At 39.2% G+C, this 23803-nt stretch overlaps 2 protein-coding genes across 8 annotated transcripts; one reads left to right on the forward strand and one right to left on the reverse strand.

Moving 5' to 3' along the window:
- Nucleotides 1–509: 509 nt before the first annotated feature.
- On the reverse strand, nt 510–3222 carry AK6 (adenylate kinase 6). The gene is made up of 5 exons (XM_030004162.1): nt 3092–3222; nt 2479–2571; nt 2074–2132; nt 1841–1986; nt 510–1690 (listed from the first exon to the last, which is right to left on the reverse strand). The coding sequence occupies exons 1-5, from the start codon at nt 3117–3119 to the stop codon at nt 1501–1503; spliced, it is 516 nt and encodes a 171-aa protein (XP_029860022.1). The 5' UTR covers nt 3120–3222; the 3' UTR covers nt 510–1500.
- A 72-nt stretch (nt 3223–3294) lies between these two features.
- RAD17 (RAD17 checkpoint clamp loader component) lies at nt 3295–21041 on the forward strand. Of its 7 annotated transcripts, none has more exons than XR_005931607.1 (17): nt 3295–3519; nt 4826–5106; nt 5580–5706; nt 6230–6313; nt 6988–7144; nt 7639–7775; nt 8944–8996; nt 9090–9215; nt 9301–9370; nt 10025–10136; nt 12521–12715; nt 13929–14014; nt 14579–14725; nt 15175–15321; nt 16091–16211; nt 16855–17275; nt 17659–17716. XR_005931607.1 is itself a non-coding variant. In XM_030004148.2 (17 exons), the coding sequence occupies exons 1-17, from the start codon at nt 3487–3489 to the stop codon at nt 20386–20388; spliced, it is 2202 nt and encodes a 733-aa protein (XP_029860008.1). In that variant the 5' UTR covers nt 3329–3486; the 3' UTR covers nt 20389–21041. The 7 variants fall into 7 exon arrangements, 6 of the variants coding, with proteins under 6 accessions (XP_029860009.1, XP_029860008.1, XP_029860010.1 ...); XM_030004148.2 differs by lacking the exon at nt 16855–17275 and adding an exon at nt 20121–21041 and having other exon boundaries at nt 3329–3519; XM_030004149.2 differs by lacking the exons at nt 5580–5706; nt 16855–17275 and adding an exon at nt 20121–21041 and having other exon boundaries at nt 3304–3519; nt 4826–5104.
- Nucleotides 21042–23803: the final 2762 nt, after the last annotated feature.

A 23803-nucleotide genomic window follows, 5' to 3' on the forward strand; every position in this document is an offset into this window, starting at 1 on the left:
CGGGAGCGGGGCGGCAGCTCCGCGGGCAGGCTGCGCGGGGACGGAGCGACAAGCGGGCTTAGCTGTCCGTTTGCCTTCGTTAATAGAGGTCTACAGCCTGCATACGGCTCCCCCCGCAGGCCCCCCCAGCCCCAGCAGCGTTTACGGAAATCCGAAGCAGCTTTTGGAAACGTGACTTTTACGATAGGAGTGGCGGTCATTCAAAGCACGCTCAAGAGCTGGCAGCGGTGCAGGCGCTTCCACGCCAGAGATCACCCGCCGTCTGGTTTCCCCTTCACGCAATAACCCCGACAGCGGCCCTTCCAGAGGAACACACGTACGCGTGCCTTTCCACGGCGCTTGGTCCCGATTCTGCAAGGAAACTCCTAGTTTTTCACCGTTTGGGTTTATAGCAGGGTGAAACTGCTGATGAGGTGCCATTCCTCTGCAAGTCTCACCAAAAAAATCGAGACCCAACTTGGAATAAAAGAACCTTAACTATGTAATCGTAATACTCTTTACAACAGCAATTTTCAAGCAAATAGTTTTACTATGCAAACTCATGTATATAAAAAGTTCATTGGCAAGCACTTTCTACAGAATCTTTCACAAGGCTTTACAAGCCACCTTTTTGGTGAAGAAAAGTTATTTCTACTTTGCACAGCCATGCTCTCCTAGGACCCAGGCTTTACAAGCAATTACAACAGATGCCTGCCAGTATTTGAAGTGTAACCATGGTTTGGATCGCTGCAGGTTCGTTATCTTGCCAAATGATGTACTTCCTTGATAAACTTACAGTGTTAAGTACGTTCCATGATTGGGGTGGGTGATGGAGAATACAGAGAGAAACAGGAGAAAGAAAACTTACTGCTTAATGTTCCACACCAGTGCCAATATAGCCAATGTCTCCTTATGCCATAAGTAATTCTCGAAGTTCAGTGTAATTATTTTAAAATACCTCTTACCAAGTTCACTTCTCTTCCTCCAGAATAAAGCACCCTCCTCAAAATATATCATACACCCCCTGAGGGTTGCCTCCTACATTAGCCTCCGCACGTTCAAGAATACAGCGCAGTATAGCAGGTTTTAGTGTAACAGTTCAGAAACAAACTCACTCATTTGCAGGACACTGTTTTACCCTTTAGAATTCAAAAGCTCCTCAACTGCCATCACTTATCAGGATTTCAGTTTTCTTGTGGGGGGAAGGTTTGATTTTAATAGTAAGCTCCAAAAAGTTTCTGTTATTGAACCTAGTTCCTGCTACTAAGGGCAACCGTGTCTTTTTCACCCTTTCATTCACAGCTGGATTTTCACTTGTGTCAGTACTTCTGTGTGGCTCTCCCAGAGCGCTTCAGAGGCTGTTCCAAAGGCCTACAACCTGGCTATTCTGAACCTTCTTCTGGTCCCCAACCATATCAAGTTACAATAAAATTAATTTTAATTTATCATACAAGAATTATGAATGTCATTTATTAAACCCTCCCAGGAGGAGATCCAGCAGAGTTACTTTTTCACCAAATGTCAATTGTTGTCCTTCATCCATTGCTCAATCCATTGCATAATCTGATCCAAATTTCTCTCTAGGTCTTCTGGAGTGTTGCTGGGTAACTGGTGTACAATTTCCTCTCTATATGACAACATAGCTTCCTCATAAAGTGTCTGAAAAATTTCACACTGAAGGTTGTCTTGCAGCTTTTTCCCTTTGTAGCCCCTAGAAGACAAGAACAATACTGAGAGACGGTCTTAGGTAATGCAGAGAACTATGAAGTATTCTACAGAGAATCAGTAATTTATACCCTAGCAAGATCTCCAGTGAAGTCACACAACAGTACTTTACTCCTTATTTACTCCACTAACATACCTGCTTTCAAGTCTGTCATACAGAAATGAATTTTCCGTACGAAGTACAAATACTATATGAAACCACCGTTCAGGGAAAAAATCACAGCCGTGATAATCGACAATAACTCCACCCTCACTCATTTTATCTTCCAGTTCATCGATTACCTACAAAAAACCCCAAAGATAGGAGTGTTTATCTGGAATTACAGAAAGTCAAAATACAAAAGTGGTAGGTTTTGTAGTTGGACTTACCCTGTCTTCATCCAAAATCGGACAATCGTATTCCTCATCAAAACCTTCATACAGTTCTCCTGCAGCAAAAATAATTCGTGGAAGTCTGTGAAGTCACAGCAGTTATTAAAATTACTTATATAGTTGTGTTTATTTCAGGAAGATGGAAACAAAAGGTAGTGTTTAGAGCAAGGAACGCTTTGCTTACAAATCCGTGTAAGGATAGGTTTGTTATTTATTACTTAATGCAAAGTCTGCCGCTGTTAATTAAATGCTTTTTTAGCTCATGCCACCAAAAACATTTCTGTTAACGCAAATTCATTGCGTTTTCATTTAATATATAACACATGCGCTACAAGCCCACGGTTACACAAAGCAAAAAATATCTGAACTACTTTGACGGACCGCTTTGTAAATATGGCCTACCTTCTTTTGCCATGTCGCCCACATTAATATAGGTCATTCCCGTTCTTGATGCAAGTTCTTTTCCGAGCGTGGTTTTCCCGACGCCCGGAGTACCTAGAGACAAAACGCCATATAAAATGGTAAGAGAAGAGCCTGCAAGTCCCCTTCAAATAACGTGCTAAGGAGTGACAAAGGCAGCTTTTGTCAGTCACTGTTGGCAAGTTCGTGTAAGAGAAAGGAGGCAAAAAGCTGCGTGAGAAGGAAAAACACGTAAGAGCAATATCTAGAGATTACAAAGAAAACTCTTCACTTTGCGCAGAAGCGTTACTCCAACGGGGATGATGCAAAAGTAAACCCTGCTTCATTTAAAAGCCCCAATTAATATGGAAAATCCCCGAGCTTTCACGCACAGCAGCCCGGCACCGCCTGCGTCGGGCCCTCACACCCCGGGCTGTGAACGGGGCTGGGGCTGGCCCTGCGGGGGGAGGCCCCAGCCCCGCCAGGCTCCCCGACCGCACCCCCGGCACCCCGCCGCGGCCATAAGCCGCCCGGACACCACCGGCGTCCTCCCTCTTCGGCTCGGCTCGGCTCGGCCCGGCCCTGGGCCCGGCCCGCCGCTACCACCGTCCCGTACCGGTCAGCAGAAGGTTGGGCCGCCTCATGCCTCCGCTCCGCGCCGCCGCCAGCGGCGGCCGCCGGTCGCCTAGGAAAGACGTGACGGGGGCCTCCGCCGCCGTCGCCGCACGCTGATGGCGTCACCCACCCTGCCCGCTGGGCCGGCGGGAGCGCCGCGGACAGCTAAAAGCCGCCGGAAGAGAAGGGCCCCTCCGGAGCTCGGCGGTCCGGTGTGAGGGGGCCCGGCCCGGCCCGGCCCGACCGATCTGCTCTGGGCTCGGCTTGGCTCGGCTCACGGCGTCCCGCTGCCGCCTCGGCCCGCCCGGGTGCTGCCCCGGGAGCGGGGCTCTCCTCCCCTCAGGCCTGGCGGTGGCAGCGGGGCCGCGCGGCGGATGGGCCCCGCCCGGGCTGAGGATGTCTGGAAGCTCCTCGGGAAGGCCGGCGGAGGTAGGGCCGCGCCGGGGGGCGCGTACGGAGGGCCGCGGTAGGGGCGGGGGGTTCCCGGGCGCCGCTCCGCCAGCGGGGCGGGCTGCGGCCGAAAGCCTGTCCTGAGGAAGGTTTCTGCAGCCTCCGGCGGCTCCGGTTGGCAGCGGCTTTAGGCCCGATAATTACTTCTTAGTCTCTGTGTTGGCAGTTCCTCTTCAGTTGCGGCCCCCCCCCGCCCCGTGTAAGACGTTTATCTTCTTACTTACTGCGGCAGCGTGTAAAAAAGAAACCCTCTCACGCGGTGATATCTGGCCCGCTGGTGAATATGCAAATTCCACTAAAAATAGCTTTTGTCAGAACAACGTTGAAAGCAAACCGTGCAGAGGCAAATCCTCTTTCCCAGTTGCTAATCCCTCTCACTCTCAGATAATCTCTTGTCTGGTAATGGCCTGTTGCATTAATTTATAAGACGTGTCAACTGTAGAGTATTCATGGGCCTTTTTGGAGATGACACGTCTATTCTATTACTCCCGTTTTCATAGAATGGTTCCTATGCCAAAAGGTTATCGTGAAGCTGTTAGCAACAGAGAGCGTGTGGCCACTGTGGTGCTGTTTTGGGACCATAGGTAGGCTGAAAAGCGACTCTGAGGTGTAAATTCGTATACCTGTCCTAGCAGGGTATTTCTCAAATCCAAAACTAAATATCGATACTATTAGCAGTTTTGTTCCTTGCCCCTGTCAGACAGACTTCTGATACATGTGATGGCATGATTCGAGATCAGTCCAAGCTTCCTCGCACAGGAAACAAATAATAATACTTGATTTTACTGTGCTGCCTAAGTATTTCTGTGTTGCCTATTTCTAACTTTTAAACAAAAATGGCTGCATTATAAATGTTAGGGGAAAAAAAAAGCCACATACTGAAAACTATACAGAGACAACATGAACAGGACCTTAATGTAAAAATGGCATAAATAAGTTATGCTATTTTTTCATTTGTATCTCTGTTTTAATTTTACTTCTGTAGTTTGAATGTGTGCTTGTAGAATTTTCAGCTTGTGATTTGTCAGTTTGCGGCAAAATACTCTATCCCAGTGTGTAAGGTGAAGCTTCTTTTTAATACTGAAGAAGCATGTTACTGACACATTCAAAAAGCATAAATACCTATTGTTGCTAACTAGTAGTATGCCTTTCAATGCTAATGAAGTTCTTTACACCTACAAGGTGTTCTTATATACGCTTGATAAAAATCTCCAGTTTTCTAGAGACAACTGTACCAAATTAAGGAGAGTGCTACACTAATAGCAAAACGTTTGTATTTTACTAGGTAACAGATTGGTTGTCGCATTCATTTGATGACTTCTTTGGAAACACAAATACTTCTTCTAGTGCCATTCCTGTGAAGACACTAGAAGGCAATTCTGGAAGAAACCAGCAGCATGAGAAGAAAGACCGGTCTTCTGTGCCAGAAAGTAGCAAACCCAAAGTTCAGCCCAGAAAAAGAGCAACGTTGTCTTCAGTAGATCTGCCTTGTAACAAGTCCAGACAGAACTGGAGCCAGTCTCAAGATGAGCCATGGGTAGATAGATACAAACCTGAATCTCAGGTGTGAGAGTTATTCTAAGTGCTAATGTAGTAGTAACATTATAGTGTAACATGTTATGCTTCTGTTCATAATCCGTATTAGTCAGGTTCTAGATATATCCTGTTTTATTAGGGCAGTGAAGTACTGGTTTGATTTATTTACTGTTTCCAGTTAAGATTTTAATGAGCTGTTTGTCTGTAGGAGATGTATTTTTCCCCAGGCTTCCTGAGGAGATAAAGCTGCTGTTGAGCTGTTGTTTCCTGTCCATCCACTCCTAAACTTTTGAACCTGTTATTGAGCCAGATCTGACAGCTCCAAGTAGGAGGAAAATCCACAGCTAAAGAAAGGAAGAGAGAACTGAGTTAGTACACTCATTATGGGAAAGATAACAGAAATTATCTTGCATGTTACTGGATAGCAGTTAGCTGGTCTGTTAGCATGTTCAGAGTACTTGACTAATTGCAGTTTGCGCTATCTCTTGCTTGATGCATCTTAGGCATGACTTTGCGGGTGTGGGGTACTGTGGTACCTTAGGGCTTCAAGGAGAAAGGACTCAGATCTGTAGTAAACCTGTCTTCACTGGTTCTGCTCATGGAACAGCTTTTTCACAGTGTGTTTCAAAGGTATCAGTACATGTGTTAACTGTTCCTTAGATTTGAGTGCTGGTTGATGTAACAAAGTTAGTGTAGTATTTGTATTTTATATTTAAATATTTAGTAGCTCATATGTGGAGATGAATTGAGTTGCAAGGCTAGAAGACGAGTAAGCTCCATGAGACTTGTAGAGGTTCCAAAATCCTGTGTAGTAGTAGAGTCAGTAGAGCCTAAAAAGTACCAGCTCCAGCAGTAGCTATAAAACATACTGACACGAACAGGCAAGATTGTAATGCTATTACTTTAGGAATAATAAGTAATTAATTATCTCCCAATTGTAAGCAATGGAAAATCGGTTGTTTGAGGAAACAGGCTGAAATTATTAACTTTAACTGTTGCACTTATTTCTACATAACATAAACATATGTAACTGGAATATACATGTCTGTTAATATTTTAGTCGGCATATATTCTGTTCTTGAATCTCATCATTACAATGTTAAGAAACCGAGAGGTGTATATGTGCATTTGATATATTTTAATCTTGTTTTAGAATGACCTTGCTGTGCAAAAGAAGAAAATTGAAGAAGTTGAAACCTGGTTAAAAATGCACGTATTTCAGAGGCAGCCAAAGCAGGTAATCTTGCTAAAATTAGCAGCTAGAGATATAAAACCATACAATCGAGCTGGATTCAGTTTTACTGTAGTTTGAAAGAAAAGCTTTAACTTATAGGTAGAGATTATGTATCTGTTGCGTTATAAGAAATCTGTTAAGAACATAGATTAGAGTTTGTACATTGGTTTAGGGCTTATGCTGCTAAGAGGTGCTTTCTGGTTTTGCTCAGAAATACTATTTTCTAGCATCCAGTCAGTTCATACCTCTTCAGTGTGTGCTTGTAACTGCATTTTTATCTCCCACAAATTAATTTTCAGTATCTTGGCAAATTTCCAGTTGCACTGACTTGATGTAGTAGGATGGTTTAACCTCTTGATTGATAAGAGGCATTCTTATACACATGCATCATTTACCAGTCTTGCCTAGTGTTTTTCAGACCTAGTTCTCCAGTTCAGTATGTATTATGTTGGTAGTCTATGTGGTATGCAGTTAACTAAACAAATACATAAAAAACTGAGAGCAAGGCTTTCAGAGTTCTGGTCTAGCTCTTTCTGTCTGAATACTCAACAGGTAAATTAATAACACAAAATATTTAACTCAGGAATTCAACCAATATTCATCTTCAGCCAACTTTCAGTCTTTATTTGTCATGTTTGGGATTTATTTATTTTATTTATTTATTTTTACTGTGACAGGGTGGCTCTGTTTTACTGCTAACTGGTCCTTCTGGTTGTGGAAAGACTGCAACTATACAAATATTAGCAAAAGATCTTGGCATTCAGGTGCAAGAATGGATCAATCCAATATCTTTAGACTTTACAAAAGAAGACTTGAGAAATATGTTTGGCCATGGTAAGTATTTTGATTTTTTCTTTTTTTTTTTTTTCCCAATTACTTTTGTAATTTTTGTATTCTGTATTTTTTTATTCTTTTGTGTCTCTGTCACATAGGATGTCACATCCACGTCCATGTAAGCCAGATCCTTAGTGTTTAATAAGAATCTTTCTTTTGCTTTTATCTGAAAAGGGATTTAGGTGTTTTTTTTTTTAAAGTGTTTACTCCAAAATAATTTGCAATTCAAATCGGTATAGAGAACTATGTAATAGCCTGGATATCATTTGAGCCAATTAAATAAAAGTAGGTAAGTCTGTCTTTGTCTGGGTCCTCAACTGAATTCTACAGTTTAAAAATTCTTATATTTGTAATGTGTTTGCCAAAGGGCTTGGCTGCTGGTGTTCAATGGCTACTGTCAGAAAATAGCATGGGTGGGTATTAGTTCTTGTGGGTATTTATATTCTACTTGGTATAATATAGAGTACATATTTTTAATTGGTTTTCTTTTTCAGACTCAAATTTTCATACATTTCCGAGTCAGGCTCAAGCAGCTCTCTTTCAAGATTTTCTGTTAAGAGCCAATAAGTATAACAAACTTCAGATGCTTGGGGACTCCTCAGAAAATGATAAAAAGCTTATTCTTATTGAAGTAAGTGAAAACTCCTGAAATCTTGTTTTGAAAACAATACCTTTTATTACAATATTGACATGCTAACTAGCTTAAGGTGGTGGATTGGTGTTGCCAAAAGGTAGTCTGCTTTACTGCAGATGAATTCTTTATTACTTTTCAAGTGTCTACAGCAGTCTAGAACCAAGTTCCACCTGTAGTTAAACTACATAAGCTAATAGTCAAGCAGAAATTGGAGACTAGTTTGTGTACAGAAATAAGTACTAGAGTATCAAAAAGTAGATCAAAACAATATTGGAAAGTCATACCCATGTTTCTGTATGATTAGCTTTCTAGAAATATTTATGTGTGTAAACAGGAAGAGGGGGACACGTCGTCCCCCCCCCCCCCCCCCCCCCCCCCCCAACTATTCTTGTAACTTAGGGATGCAGGAGAGTGTAGAAGATATGTGAGAATTAATACAATCAGAAAGCATTTGAAATTTAGCATTTCCTGGTCTTGTGCAGGGGAGGGGGGTTATCATGGGCAGAGATGTGAACTCTGAGGGTTTGTAAGCCATGACGGGAGGTACAGGAGAATACTTTATTTTTACTTATTCAGGAGTGTGTTTCAATAGCATTTTCTTTCTGAGCTTTTTGTGTTTTTTCTGACAGAGGAATTTGATAAGTTATGATAGTCAAGTTGCCTGTAAACTTTCAAGAAAGGGAATAGATGAGACAAAAATTCTAGCTGAGTAATGTGGTATACTGTAGAATTTAGGAAACATAGTTTTCTGTGACTTCTCTTCGTAAAGTCGCTTTCCTGTGTAGGTCCTCTCATATCTCAAATAGTATATCCTGCCCTCTTCCTCAGTGGAGCTGCTGCCTTGAGTGTTTATCTTCTGAGTAAAACTCTGTCTAGCAGGCAATGTAATCACCCAATGCTGTTTCTTAGGAAACAAGGACAGAAAGAAAATGTTTAATTTTAGGTAATTATTTTCCATAATGAAAGAAAGAAATACGCTTTGGGTTTTTTTCTATGTTTTTTTTCCCTCTGGTTATCTTCAGTGTTAGCTGCATTCAAATTTAGTTGAAAGCAAGCTGACTAGGTAGAAAAAATGTGTAGCACGGTAGTGTCCCATAATAATCAGTCTGTGGGAGAGAATATTTACATCTGAATGTAATGACAGCAGTTCATTTGTTTTGAATAGGACATACCAAACCAATTCTATCGAGACCCTAGCAGTCTACATGAAATTCTCAGGTCAGTTGCAAGTAAGTTTTTAATGAATAGCTTTAGCCACTTGCAGTAAACTGGAGTTTGATTCTTCTTATACTTGCTTATTTTTCAATTTAGGAGATTTGTTCGTACAAGCAGATGTCCCCTTATATTTATAATCTCAGATAACTTCAGTGGAGACAGCAACCAGAGGTTACTATTCCCGATGGAAATTCTAGAGGAGTTCTGTATATCCAGTATTAGGTAAGATCTTTTATCTCATTAAAACTTGATTGAAACAAATGAGAAGTAAGAAACTAATTAATTTTTTTTAAATTAAATTCAACAGTTTCAAGCCTGTTGCACCAACAAATATGATGAAAGTTCTTAATCGAATAGCTGCAACAGAAGCTAGTATGGTAAGTTGTCAAAACTGATTACTTCTGTGCAGTTCTAGGACCAAAAGATTTCAGACTTTTGTATCTGAAGTATGTTACTTATATTTGTTACTGTATTTGTTTGATCTTTGTTAGCAGAGCCCCACACCTCCCCAAAAACCCCACTAATCCCCCCCAACAGAAAACAAGGAACAAACTGGAAAAATGTCTTGTTTTTAAGATTAGATCCACTTTATCCTTGGTCTAAGTCTTCCAAGTTACTTCTGTAAATTCTTCTGCCTATTACAGGAACTATATATATGAAACAAATAATAGGAAGAGAAGTAATTTTCATTGTATCCAACAAGGCCAGAAAAGGTCACAAACCTAAATCCTGTATTATTCCTGAATTGTTTTGATTACAACCAAGTCTAATATTGAGTGACACCTTGCAAAGAATTATGTGCATTATTCTCTTTAATATTGCTGTATAAAATGCGGCAATGTGCTTAAATGAATTAAATGTTTTCAAGCTAGCAGTATTACATGGTTTGAGGACATGGTGGATGCTCGTGTAGTCTGTTTATGGTGTGTGTCAGAGGTGGGTCCCCACAGCCAGAATAAACTCCTTTTCTTGCTTTTTCTTACTACTCTGTTGCTTTTCCTTATTACTTTGAATGTTGCTTTTCATTGTAGAACAGAGAAAAGAATTATGCTCTTGACAGAACTTCTCTGGAGTTGCTTTGCAGAGGTTGTTCAGGTGATATAAGAAGTGCAATAAACAGTCTTCAGTTTTCTTCTATGAAAGGTAAATACCTATGATTTTGTTAAGTCAATGAGATTTTGACCATTTCTGCTGTACAGCTATTCAGTTCACTGTTGCAGCACAGCTAGGTGAGCTGTGCAAAACGTTTTTGAGATGCTGCTCTGGAGGGGGAATAAAAGGCACAAAGGGTTTTGGTTTTTTTTTTTTAACTGAAAACTTTCCATTTCATGACTGTTATATGCAGTATTAAAATTGAGTAACATCTGCTATGTATGTGTTGATGTAATTTAATGAAATGCGCTCTTTTCTTCTTGATACCTTTGCTATTGGTGTGTGTTTACTGTTCAAGGCTTTTGTGATGCAACCTTAATTTGAAAGGTGTGTTTTCATTGCTTGGTTCTTATACTTCTCCATGTCCTTATCTCTACCCTTAAAGTATTTCTGAAATAGCCCATTGCCTTTGTGTACAGCATTTCTGTAATTGATTTTTGCCTTGGAGTTCCTACAGCTGTTGGTAAATTGAAAAGCTGTGAGATGGGATGACCTGCTATGAAGTTACTGAGTGTATTTACAGAGTAACTTTGAAGTTCAGCGTTTTAGTAGTCTTCAGAATACTTGGTTGGGCAATACTCAATTCAGACTTAGTTTGGGATTGTTTTAAATGTTCCAGCATCGAAAGAAAAAGGAGACTTACTGTCATGTCTTTTATAAGGATTGGAAGTCAATTATTAAGAAGGCACTGTATGCGAGTTACATAATCTGCGATTTTTAAAAGCAGCACTCTGGCATATGTAGTTCATTCTAAGAAGCGCTAGATGGTGCCAGCATTCGTATTCAACCTAGAAATAAGGAAGTGAGTTCGATAGTTGTCTTCTGCTGTGTTGTAAAGGTGGCAATGATCTTGTTGCTTTTGCTCATTTTCTTTCCCGTCCACCTTGCAAATAGAAACTGTGCTCATGGAATACAGGATTAAATGTATTTTCAAATCCTTGTTGTAGGAGGGAGTGTTGTAGTTTGAATTTTGGAGTATATTGAAATTAAATTAGCTGTGTTTGCTAAATTACATGAGGGAGTAAAGTTTCTGGGTTTAACTTGAAAATGTGGAAACTAAATTCTTCTGATGTTCTCTTCTAGTATACTAAGTTTGTATTGTTCTATGTTAATCAGAAAAATACAAAATTCCTCTCAGTAAAACCATTTTGATGATAATGCCATTAAGTTAATAAATAGTAGGTTGGTGATACCTGAGGAAAGTTTGCAGTAGCTGGCTGCTGGATGCTAAGTAGCTTCTACATACTCTAGAAAATCTGAATAGTCTTAAAATGACCAGTTTGTGTAATTTTTAATAAATTACTGTGGAATGGAAAAACATGAGAGTTATGAAGAGAACTTGGGAGAAAACAAAGGTATATGGCTTGACAGCTTCTGTACATGACACCTCAGAATCATCTATTTAAGTCCTATGACACTGGACATTCTGTTCTTGAATTTTCTCTAACAGATTGAGAAGAGCTGCTTTCATGTTGAATAGGAATTTTTTTGTTGTTCAGGTGTTTCAGTTAGGTAAATGATTGGCAGCCAGTGATACTTTGTAAATTTTGGAGACACCTCACCTCCTTGTTGATCTCCTGAGAATGCAGTATTAGTTTTTACATATATATGACTTCTTTCTTCACTTGCATATATGGGTAAACACAAGTGATCCATTCACTTTGTAGTAGTATTAACGGGTAAAATGGATCCATGGTAATTGTGAGAGAAAAGAAAGATAAAAACTTAAAGTATAACTTCTCTTAGCTCAGTAAGGAACATTCATCTGCCACTAAATCAAACTGTGAGTGAAAATTTTTGAGTTTTAAATTAGATTACAAGAAGGGTTTTATTCCTTGGAGCTCAAAACATTGTGGAAATTAGTAGGCTGTTGGAAGAATCACCTAAATGAAAGGTTTTCTTTGCTGCCTTATGTGTCAGTGAGGGTATTACACAGATAATGCAAATAGAAGATAAATTGATAAGTGAACAGAATGTAACTGAAATATAATTTACATATATTTGCACTTGTACTTTATAAAGAAGACATTTTTAAGAAAGGCATCTTGGGGATGCATCAGAACTAAAATGAATAAGCAAGAATGCTAGCTTTTTTAAAGACAAATATTTATTATTCAAAAAAGTACTTGGCACCTTAGCTGTGGCTTAAGGGACAGAAGTGGAATGAAGCATACTAGTTCAGGTGACTGGGTTGTCTTCCTAATAAATTAGTCTTCTCCTAGTGCCCCTATTTATATAACCTTTTCTCTTAATTTTTTTTGTTGTGTTTGTTTGTTTAGAACACTTAGCAGTAGCAATATACAGTAGCAATATAATAGAAAACTTTTTTTGATTCATCTACTTTATCCTGATTGTGTTTTTGTTTTTATTGATAGACTGCTCATTGGAGAAAGAGTTTTGGTCAAGGAAGAAAAGGAGCTCTGTACTAAAATGTGAAGTAGCAGCAGTATCTAAAGTAAGAAAGAAAAGTAAATCCGATACTTCAGAAGACCAGGAGATACAAGCTATTGGTGGCAAAGATGCTTCCATATTTCTTTTCCATGCTCTGGGGAAAATAATTTACTGCAAAAGTAAGAAACCTTTGACTTACTCTTCCTTTCAATGGGCAAAGCACGTCAGCTGCTAATAGCTAGTTTTGCTAAAGTGAGGCTTAGGGTGACCTCTAATTTGCGTGTTTGGTCATGAATAACAGTATAAAAACAGGGATAAAAGTTTATGGTAACTGAGATTGCAACTGTCTGTATCTATTAGGTAAATAAACGTTTCACTGAGATGTACCACATGTATGTAATAAAATTACATAACTCTAGTTGCATTAGGTCCACGTGCTGTCATGCATACAAAGCTGTCTAGATAGCCAGCACATTTGTTGCTTTGTACAAAAGCAAGTTTTGCTTTTGTGCAGAATTATGCATTGTTGTTCTGTACAGTTATGTTCTGTACTTGTCTGTATTTCTAAAAGTTACAGAACAGCCCTGCAGGCTCATAGCTACTGCCTCTGTTATTTGTGTATCTGCTGCCTTTTCCTCCCTACTTTTTATCTCAAGTCTTTTTTTCCTTTTAACAGACAAGTGTGCTCTCTCCTTTCTGGCCTGAAAACGTCCTCCACTTCTCTGTCATACCCTGTTTCCCTTCCCATCTCTCCAAAATACTCTTCACCTTACTACTACTGAAAGTTCTACTTTTTATACACTCAGGTTCTGTGAATTTACAGAACATATCTCCTCCCTGTGTGTGGTTACAGTACTGTTTTTTTAACACTTAAAGACTATAATTCATAAACGTTTGGTACTTAATAAACTAGTACTATCTGCACTCAGCTAAATCAGGATCCACAGTGCCATTGGCTGTCCACATTTCAGTACTAATGCACAATATCAGTTCCAAAATCAACTGAGGAGAAGTAGTGAGATGAGGGAATATGAAAATGACTAGATGAAATTTGTTACATGAAGTGTAATGTAACTAATTACATTGTTGACGATGAAATATTGACTATATAATTAAATACTTATGCCTGCATCAAGAGCTTTCTGGGAACAGAAAATGGTGTAATCTAATTGCTGGTAGAGTTGACAGTTGCTAAAAATGATGCTCAATTGTATGCAAAAACTACTATTCATGCAGTTACACATCTCTTCTTGCTCCTATCTAATTTTTCTTCTAATTTTGAATATTTAATCTGAAATGTGTGTCTTTTTTCTTGTGGCTTTTTTGATTATGTGCAGAAATGTAACAACATTTCTGATGTTAAAAGACTAAACGTTGTAAAATCCTTTGTAGGAGAACCAGTGTCAGAATCAGAATTTCCTCAGCTGCCTGCTCACTTATCAGAACACCATCGAGACACCTTGGTTATTCAGCCTGAGGTACCTTTGCAACAACTACTTGATTCCAGTTTGGTTTGAAAAAAACAAAACAAACTCTAAATGATTGATGCAAATTCTCAAGTACAGTGGTTTTGTCACTGATCTTAATATATGTGTATTCAGTCTGTCTTAAGTTACGGAATAATTAATCTGGAAGGGACCTCTGGAGGCTAGCTGCAAAGGTAGATTAGGTTCCCAGGCTCTTGATCTGTCAAGTTTTGAGTATCTCCAAGGACAGAGATTCTCTCACCTCACTGATGGACTTGTGGTGGAAGGTGGACTTTGCCTCGCTGCAGCCTGTGATAGTTACCTCTCATCCTTTTGCTGTGCATTGCCAAGAGGAGTCAGAGTTCACCTTTCTGTTATCACCCATTGAGAGAGTTGAAGACAGCAATAGCTTCTGCCCCTCCATCCCCACTGTTAGCCTTCTCTGGGAGCACACCAACCTCCCTTTTGTATATAAGCATCACTTCGCGTGCCAGCTCCATCTAAACGTATCATAACTTTTATAGGATGCTTTTCCTTATACACTGTGTAAAACTTGAACTTTCTTTTTCCTAATAGGATGTTGTGGAAAAATCGCATATGTCTGGAAGCATGTTTAATTTATACCTTCACCAGAACTATGTAGACTTTTTTTCTGGTATAGATGAAGTAGTGAGAGCCAGTGAATATTTCAGCACTGCTGATGTCCTTTGTAGTAATTGGAGTGTAAGTGTCATCTTTTTATACACACATACTTTTTCTTGATACTGTGACAAAGAACTTCTAGACTTTAAGTGTTTATGAATGTTTACTTCAGACTTACAGTGTAGGTGACAGTGAATTATTAGTGCTAAAGTACGTCAACTATAGAAGAGATGCAGGTCCAACTTTTTGTCCAACTTCTGTCAGTATTTTATTATAGTGTTTGTGAAATACTCTACAAAGTATTTTTAGGTAGAACATATTTATGCTAAAAATGTTTTGGAATCTGTATGCCTCTTCCCTGAAGTAATTGGGCTAGCTTTTTCGTTCAGCTGCTTTGAGTAAAAGTTTCATAGTAATCTAAACATATTCTGAGCGTGTCGTGTCTGTGCAATTATGGAGTGTGTTTTGGCTCATATGAAACACACTGTACAGAGACTTTGAGTTCACATAATGCCTGATTTCTTTCTTAGTCACGACTTGTGATGGAAGAATACAGTGCATCTGTGGCTACCCGAGGGGTAATACATTCAAATACATCCAGAGCCTTTGCCCACCACCAAGGAGGGATGGGGTTCCGGCCTTTACATAAACCCCAGTGGTTCTTTATCAATAAAAAGGTAAATGCTTGGTGGTTTTGGTTTGTTTTTTTTTTTTTTTTTTTTTTTTTTTTTGTAAAGTGTGACAGTTGAGTAGCATAGATGAGATTTGCTCACAGTGCTAAACTTGTCAAATATCCTATTTTGATACAAGTTACTTCTAAAAAGTAGTTGCTTGAAGAGTTACATTTGTATTATTCTTTAATGGAAAAATAAATTGGAGGCCTCTGACAAAGTCTGATTCCTGTGTCCAAGTTGGCATGCTGCTGGGAGAGTCTTAATCCTAAGTTAATGGAGACACAGTTAGTGTTGAAATACTATAAAGTATTCCTGAAAGTAAGTTTTAAGTTTTTTGTGTGGCTTAAATCACGTTAAACTGTTGTGTAAGTTTAACAAATTACTGCTGTTACATGTGTTTATCAGAAATACCTTGTACGTGAGATACCAAAGCTCTTGACAATTTTTTACATTTGAACTAATACTTCTGTTGCTGTATCTGGCAAAAAATATTGGCCTAGATGGGTGGGAAATTCTATAATCAAGGGATAAATATTTTCTGGAAAATTTGATGTCCAGCAAAAGGCAAAAATGAAGGAATTTACCATTTTTATGATCTGTATATGTTGACTCTAACTGCTTATCTTTTTTTCTGGTCTCATTTTTCAGTAGCTTGTGTGTAGTTGTCCAGCAGGCAAGAATAAAGTGTCTTTTACTGTACAGAATATCTACATTAATAATGATTTACTAGTTTTTTTTTTGCTTGTGTTTCTTTTTCCCGCAACTCTTACAGTATCAAGAAAATTGCCTTGCTGCAAAATCTCTCTTTTCAAGCTTCTGTTTACCACCTGAGTGTCTTCAGACAGAGCTATTGCCTTATCTTGCTATGTTAGCAAACCCCATGAGAAATCAAGGTAAGATGGGTGTAAGTTTTCATTTTGGACTCTTTTTTTGTAATTAAAGCATACTGAAAAATTTTGTAATCCAAAATGTCAATACTAACTGTGCTTTTGCCTCAGTAAAAAAAATACTTATGGTAAGCACATATAGCTGATATCCAAAAATGTTTCTAGTAGCATAGCCAAAATTAAAGATGTCCTGTTAGGTTTCAAACATCATCAAGAACACTTTTAAAACTTCCATAACTGAAAGAATCAAAATAAGTTAAATGTATAATAAGTTAAATATTAAAATATTTCCAGTAAGGTTGGAACTAGATGATCTTTAAGGTCCCTTCCAACCCAAACCATTCTATGATGCTGTGAAGTATCTCTCTTGTCAGAAGTGAGGTGTATATGATGCTTTATAAATGTGTAAGATGGACTCCTCGTGTTGGAGTATTTGAAATAATTTTTCCCTTTTTTTTTTTTTTTTTTTTTAATTATGGCATGGATTTCTCGTATCTGTGTACTTTTGAACTTCATCATGTTGCCCTCTCACTCAGTCTCTTAAGATCCTTGCACAGTTTGCCTGTATGCCCATATCCTTACTAGCTTGTCTAACTGGGTGGTATTGGCAAACTTGCTCATCTTGCTCTTCATCCCCTTTTTTTCACAGGGTTACATTTAAGAATGTACTGGATAGCCCGGGTCCTAGCACAGATCACTGCAGAACTGCATTGGCAACTTTTTTTCCATTGCAAGAGTTAACTATTACCTCATACCCCTCTCCCCACTTCCTATTCATTAATTATTTATCAGACTTTACTAATTAAGTTGTTCTCTTAGGCTTAGGGCTTCTTTTAATTCTACTAGAGGATTTGGTGAGAAGACTTTTGTAAACCTAGTAGGCAATATTAACTAGATCTTTCTTCATTGCTTACTGATCCCTTTCCAGTAATATCAACAGACTTAAAAGGCTTTAAAAAGCCTTTCCCAGATGAAGTAAACAAAATCCAAGTTCGCAGTCCATTAAAAAAATGTGTAACCTGAGGTAATCCAATAGCAGACAGTTCATGTGGAAAAATGTACTTTGTATGGTACATAATCCAAAAATTACTCTCTAGACAGCTGGGTCACTTATGCTATGTTAATTACTTCTATGTCTTAACTAAGGCCTTAACATCAGGATGAGTTCATTTTGTAGACTATGGAATAATAACTCTGCATCATAAATACACAGTTGAATGTCAGGATTTTCTTTTACAAGTAGGTAATCTGTAAATATGTTACGGTAATGTGGTAAAGGGTTTGGGAAAAAAATAAATACGTACACACACGTGCAGTGTTTTGGTATCCAAAATATTGCAGATATCTACAGGAATGCTTGACTAAGCCTATGAATTATTTATTTTTTCAGTATGTTTAACTGTGTGTGTGTTATCATCTACCCAATGTGATACTGGTGATTTTTTGTTCTCAGCTCAGATTGCTTTTATCCAAGACGTTGGGAGGCTACCGCTGAAAAGACATTTTGAGAGGTAAACTTGACTTCTGTCTTTTCTTAAAGAAAGTAAGACTTTCTTTCTTAATATATTGAAGAAAAGGACCCTTTCATAGAGAAACTTCTTCAATGTACGTCTGTGATGTGACATTTTCCCTCACTTGCAGCATGATAACTTTATATTTTGCCTGTTAAAACTTCTTCCAGTTCAAAACTATTTATCATTACAATGTGAGTAGCAACTTTTTTATTACAGTCTTGCTTTCAATCCTTGTTTAGCTTTCTTTTCCAGTGTATCAATATTAGCTCTGTCCTAGACATACCTATGTTTCTTCATTGCGTGATCTGAATAAAATATTTTTTTTACAATCAAAAACATTTATGTGAGAATGCAACTGAACTGATGCAAAAAGTATAGTGCACTTTGCCTATGTTTATCATGGCATAAATCATTAATCTGGAAGTTTGATAGAACATTCTGTGTTCATGTGCATGTTAGAGGTGTAAGAAAGAAAGAATAATGGGGAATTAGTTCCTTTTGAAGCAGTTCTATATCTATGGAACTACAAAATATTTTAATAAGTGCTTCCTCTGAAATTAGATAGCAGCACTGTTTTTTATTTTGTGGAATTTTTACCTGTTGGACTACTTAGAGTAAACCTTTGGTTTTATTTAAAAAATGCTTTCTAAACATAGCTACTGAAGTTCCTCTGCCTTGGATGTTAAATACTGAAAAAATACTTTTTATTTCAACTGAAAGACTGTAGTGCTCTACTTATGGATTGTGTAGCACTCATGGGGTGACATGGCATGACATATTATATCATGACTAGTGAGCCCTCTGAATCATAGGCATCACTTATACTAGTAGAGCCTCAGTTACATTTCTATAACTTTAATATCTCTGCAAATTAAAAAGTTTTAATTGTGATGGTCTGTTTCTAATAAAGGATTAGGATTGAGATTACAGTTAGCTGCAATGAGACTAACTTTCATCTCTTAACCAAGAGAGTGAGTTTCTTAGAACATCTGACAAAGCATCTCATATTTATCACTGTGGTATTGCTGTCTGATTTTAACTATGAAATACTGGCCTGTAAGGTAAGGGCTGTATTACCCAAGAACCACCCTGTTCCCCAACAGTTGTATTAAAAGCCATTTTAGGTGCTAGTCAGGAAGAAAGTAAAGTGTCCCTAACGAGTGTATTTCTTTGCAATCTACCTCATCTAAGCCAAAGTGTTTGTAACTTTACAAATTAATTGTAGCTTCCTTATGCCATTCATTTTTTCTGCAGCATACCTTTAAATATTGATAAATGTTTTTTTATCTGTGTTAATAAGTTGGGTGTGTGTCACTGAGTTTTATCTGAGGGGTAACTTTCTTCTGAAAACACAGTAATCTTTTTTCATTTGTTCACTATTTTAGAAAGGAAGTATAGAGAAATGCAGGTATTTTAGTAAGTATTTGCTTCCTTCAGGAATCCTAATTGAAAATAATTTATTTTGTGTTATTAAGCAGTCTGTAAAATAACTTACGTGCGGCTATTTTGATGGAAATACTCTTATTTTGTTTATTTTCCATTATATTTATTAATGGAATGGGAATGGTACTGTAGTAAGAAAACTGGCATTGAGGAGAGTGTGTGGTATTTGATCAGCTGGAATTGGCGTCAGGATGATTTTTTTTGTCAATAACTGTAAGTTTTTATTATTCCCATGCAAAGTGGGAAAAATAATAAAGCAACATTGGTAATATACTGGTACAGAAATGCTAGAAAGATTGAAAAATCTAAATAGTAAAAGAGATTATAAAACATAAAAGGATTTCCTTTCCACCCTTTTTTTTTTTTTTTTTTTTTTTTTAATTCGCCTGTTTCAAATCAAATTGCCTCCCGTCCTAAAGGATTTTGGTTTTGTTTGGAAAGGGTCTAATGTATCATGGGCTGTTGTCAGTGACTTAATTGTTAGCAGTTCACGTACGTGAGGAAAGCTCAGCAAAACCACTGTCACCATAAGGAAGAAGCTTCAGGCAACAGTGGGTACTGGGGAGTGACGGAGCGCAAACATGGTATGGTATTTTGCTGTTGCTGTGGTTTGAGGCTATGTAGGGCAGTCCTTTCCCCGAGAGGATCTCCTCTGTCTTTTGTAGGCTGTCATGTAAGCTATATGGTGTTGAGTTCTGGGCACAAGTATCTATCTACACCTGGAAGATGTGTGCAGAGCATTGTGTAAAAACACAGTCCTGAAGGTAGTGATGTAAGCACAGAATGTGTACAGCTTGAATTAACCGTGATTGATGGAGGGTATTACTGCCAGAAAATGTGAAAGCTGTTAAGAAGGGTGACCTGTGTGCTACACGGGCAGTCTTTTCTATTGCAGCTTCTGAGTGAGAGAGCAGACGTTTTTTCATGGTAACTTACTGTTGCAATGATAACTTTACAGGTTAAAGCTTGAAACACTTACTGATAAAGATCCTGGGATGCCAGACTTACTTGTTGGCTCTGAGGGGGACTGTGCTGATGTGCATGGTATGGAGACAGCTGCAGAGATGGAGAAAACCAGAATGAATGAGAATGAATCGGATGGATTCCCTCTCTCTTCTAGCCAGTGCAGTGGAAGTGAACTGCCCTGCAGTCAGCCTCAGCCTGTTGCAGGTCAAGCAATCATGGAGGAAGATGAATTAAACATAGAGGAATATGATAGTGACTGAGTACAACAAAATATCAACCACTGACTTGCCTGAATAGATTAATATGCCACAAAGGCCTTTGCTAAAGAGTACGGTCTGCACAAAAGTACTGCTTTAGCTACTTAGTCTAATCATGCTGTGTCAGCACCGAGACAGCTGTCCTCGGCTTCCTCTTAACTTTGCAGGATCAGACCTGAGCTGAATACTAAATTACAAGCTATTGCTTGCCTCTCCTGAGCCATGAAATAGTCTATATTCATAAAAAGAGAATAATAAATGACAATTGGTTTGAAAGAGACTGTAGATAAGCAGTGTCACTCTTAAGTTATTACTATTTTTTACACTTTCAGTTTACTTTGCAGTTGTACAGTGTGTTTCCTGAGTACATAGTTGATAGGTTATCAGCATTTGAAGGTTTTATTAAAATTCGTATCTTCAAAAAAATTGCTGTTTGGAAGCTTGGCCCTTCTGAAAGGAGACTGAAGTGCGCATGTGAAAAGTTTGATATCCTATACTGATGGTGTAGATAAAACTCCTACTGTATTAATACTGTTTGGTACTCTGCCACAGATTTATGTCAAGTTGAACATATGTTGTACAACAGATTATTTTGGATTCCTATTTGAAAGATATTTACATAACTTATGGAGGAGAAAATATAACAAGCATAAGTCTTTCTTGTCCTTTGTATTCTGTGGGAAGTTAATGGTGTAGCGTGCAGTTTTTCTCCTTAAATTGCAGTTGAGCTGGTGGAAAGAATAATCCTGTGTTTGGTAACAGACATGCGAGAAGTGTGTTCTGGTTGTCTGAATAGACTGTTTAATGCCAGTGTTTCTCTGTAACTAGGACTGGTCCATGCAAATCAATCTAACAAGGTGCTGTTGGTAGTGATACAACAGGAATAAGAAAAAAATCAAAAAAACTTTGACTGTGTAATGCATGTTTGCATTTCTGTATTGCTTACATACAAAGTCTAATAGAAGAAAATACATGTTTGTCCACCATAGCCTTGGAAGTAATGCTGCTGTTGTCCAGATTTGTCTGCTCTCAAGGGACAGGTGTAGTCTTTCCATCTATAGCTATTGTTTAATGTTGAAGAGGGAAATTTCTCCCTTAATTCTTAAATTCTGTTACAGCTCGTTACAGCAAAGCGAAGATGTTTTTGCCTGTTAATGCCCCTTAACACCTTTTCCCTTCTCCAGGGTGCTTTGGATGGGGTGACCCCTGCTCAGCTTAGGTGGTAGCTCACTTCTCTTGGGCCTCCTGCAGTTGTGTGTCACTGAAATGCCGTCTGACCCCTCCTGTGGTCCCGCGGGGGCCTCTCCTGCAAATGACAGTAAGGCATGAAATACTGATTTGTACTTTGCAAGCAAAACTCCAAGCTGCTGCTTTGTATCTTTTCAGCTTTCCTTACAGCAGCATCTGCTACTAATAGTAATAACAGTTACTTTGACATCAACTACTTTGTATTACTGTTGGCCTTGCCCTTACTAGGATACTATTCATTACTTACCTGGTTAATTATAAATTGTAATAGTAGAGACTTAACCACTATCAGCTACAGCATTCTTAATAATTTGTGTAAAACCTTGTTCACATGAAGACACCACCAAACCCAAAATGTGTCATTCTCTTTAATAATCTCCTGTGCTCAAATCTCTATGCTCTTGCCTCTGACTTAGAGTTGTGCAAAGTGCGTGAACAGGATGAAAGCCCCAAATTATTGAAGTGCTAGTGAGCGCCCTATTAAAGCCAATCGCAAATTAACATTAAATCAATCCCCAGCCAAAGGGAAGTGCTGACAGCTGCGCAGCTTGTGTAGCTGCAAGCAGGCACAAGAATGAGTGTCAGTGCTACAGCCCACCCTCCTACCTGCCTCTAGGGAGAGGTGGAGTCTGTGTTGGCTCTCTTGGCAATGTTATCCCAATTACAAGGCAGGGGAAAGGAGAACCGCTCTTCAAATAAGAGTGATTTAGGATCATCCCAAGAAGGAAAGATACCTGTATTTTTCTGGTGTGGTCGAAGAATTTCAACAGCTATGCCAGCCTTTGGGAAAGCCCCATGGCTCATGCTTGAACCCGTCCAACACGCCCTCTCTAAGTGCAGTTGTAATTCTGAGTGTGTTCAGTGCAGACGATGTATCACTAAGGTGTGAGGCGGACAAAGTAAGCGCAGTGCTTGATGCACCTGCCTACTGCCTAAGCCAAAATCGGCCCTTGCCCAGCTGGTGTCGTGGTTTAACCCCAGCCAGCAACTAAGCACCATGCAGCCGCTCACTCACTGCCCCCCTGCCCCCGGTGGGATGGGGAGGTGTCCTGATCCAATGTCGGGGAAGGTTCCGATATGATCCCAAGAGCGAGATTAAGACACAAAGGAGGTCAAATGCCGTATACCCAAAACAGCTTTTATTATCAAAAGTATCTATCATGGGACCTTCACGTGATCAACAAACCAGTATGTTATCTCAGGACTGCAATTTCCATGACAACGGTAGTCTCCTATTCCTGCATGCTTCGGGTGGCTCCAGCCCCTCTCCTCACTGGATGCCTCAATGGCCTGGTAATTGCACTTACCCGCCAGAGGAGTGTTCTGCTTAAACAAACCATCCCAGAGACAAATGGCTCGAGATAAATAGTTCACAGTTCAGTCTCTCACAGCAAACAATCTTTGAGACAAATGGCTCGAGATGAATCAGTCTCTCACAGGAGGAGAATTGCAAAAAAAAAGTAAAACTTGTGGGTTGAGACAAGAACAGTTTAATAATTGAAATAAAATATGATGATGATAATAATAATAATACTAATGATGGAGATAACAAAAAGAGAAAAATAAAACCCAAGACAAGTGATGCAGAATGCAATTGCTCACCACCTGCTGACCGATGTCCGAGCAGCGATCCGCCCCTCCCAGCCAACTCCCCCCAGTTTACGTACTGAGGATGACGTTCTGTGGTATGGAATATCCCTTTGGCTAGTTCGGGTCAGCCGTCCTGGCCGTGTTCCCTCCCAGCTCCTTGTGCACCTGCGTGCTGGCAGAGCACGGGAAACTGAAAAATCCTTAACTCAGGGTAAGTGCTTCTTAGCAACAACTAAAATATCAGTGTGTTGTCCACATTATTCTCACGCTAAATCCAAAACACACTGTACCAGCTACTGAGAAGAAGATTAACTCTATCCCAGCTGAAACCGGGACAGCTGGGAAGACACACCTTTGGTTGTCATGGCCTTCTCAGGCTTCCCCCTCCTCTGAGGAACAGTTATTTAGAAGAACATTTTCCACCTTGTCTAACAGCAAAGTTCTCCAGAGATGAGCTGAAGAATTCTGCAAACTGTGGGCCTGAACATGAAAGCCTTTTCTGGTCAGCAAATGCCACTGTTTCCTGTCAGAGGTGCGTTGGGCATGCAAGAGGAATGACCTCTTGATCCAGTTTACCATG

The sequence above is a fragment of the Aquila chrysaetos genome, chromosome Z (genome assembly GCF_900496995.4).
Source record: "Aquila chrysaetos chrysaetos chromosome Z, bAquChr1.4, whole genome shotgun sequence".
NCBI lineage: Eukaryota > Metazoa > Chordata > Aves > Accipitriformes > Accipitridae > Aquila > Aquila chrysaetos.

What these genes read in the sequence shown, in the direction of transcription:
- AK6 (XM_030004162.1), bottom strand. Translation starts at nt 3,119, where the DNA reads ATGAGGCGGCCCAACCTTCTGCTGACCG. An exon ending in GGGCGACATGGCAAAAGAAG is followed by an intron (nt 2,133 to 2,478) that starts GTAGGCCATATT and finishes TTTTTGCTGCAG; the next exon opens with GAGAACTGTATGAAGGTTTT. An exon ending in TATGACAGACTTGAAAGCAG is followed by an intron (nt 1,691 to 1,840) that starts GTATGTTAGTGG and finishes CTTGTCTTCTAG; the next exon opens with GGGCTACAAAGGGAAAAAGC.
- RAD17 (XM_030004148.2), top strand. Translation starts at nt 3,487, where the DNA reads ATGTCTGGAAGCTCCTCGGGAAGGCCGGCGGAG. An exon ending in CCTCGGGAAGGCCGGCGGAG is followed by an intron (nt 3,520 to 4,825) that starts GTAGGGCCGCGC and finishes GTATTTTACTAG; the next exon opens with GTAACAGATTGGTTGTCGCA. An exon ending in TTCAGAGGCAGCCAAAGCAG is followed by an intron (nt 6,314 to 6,987) that starts GTAATCTTGCTA and finishes TTACTGTGACAG; the next exon opens with GGTGGCTCTGTTTTACTGCT.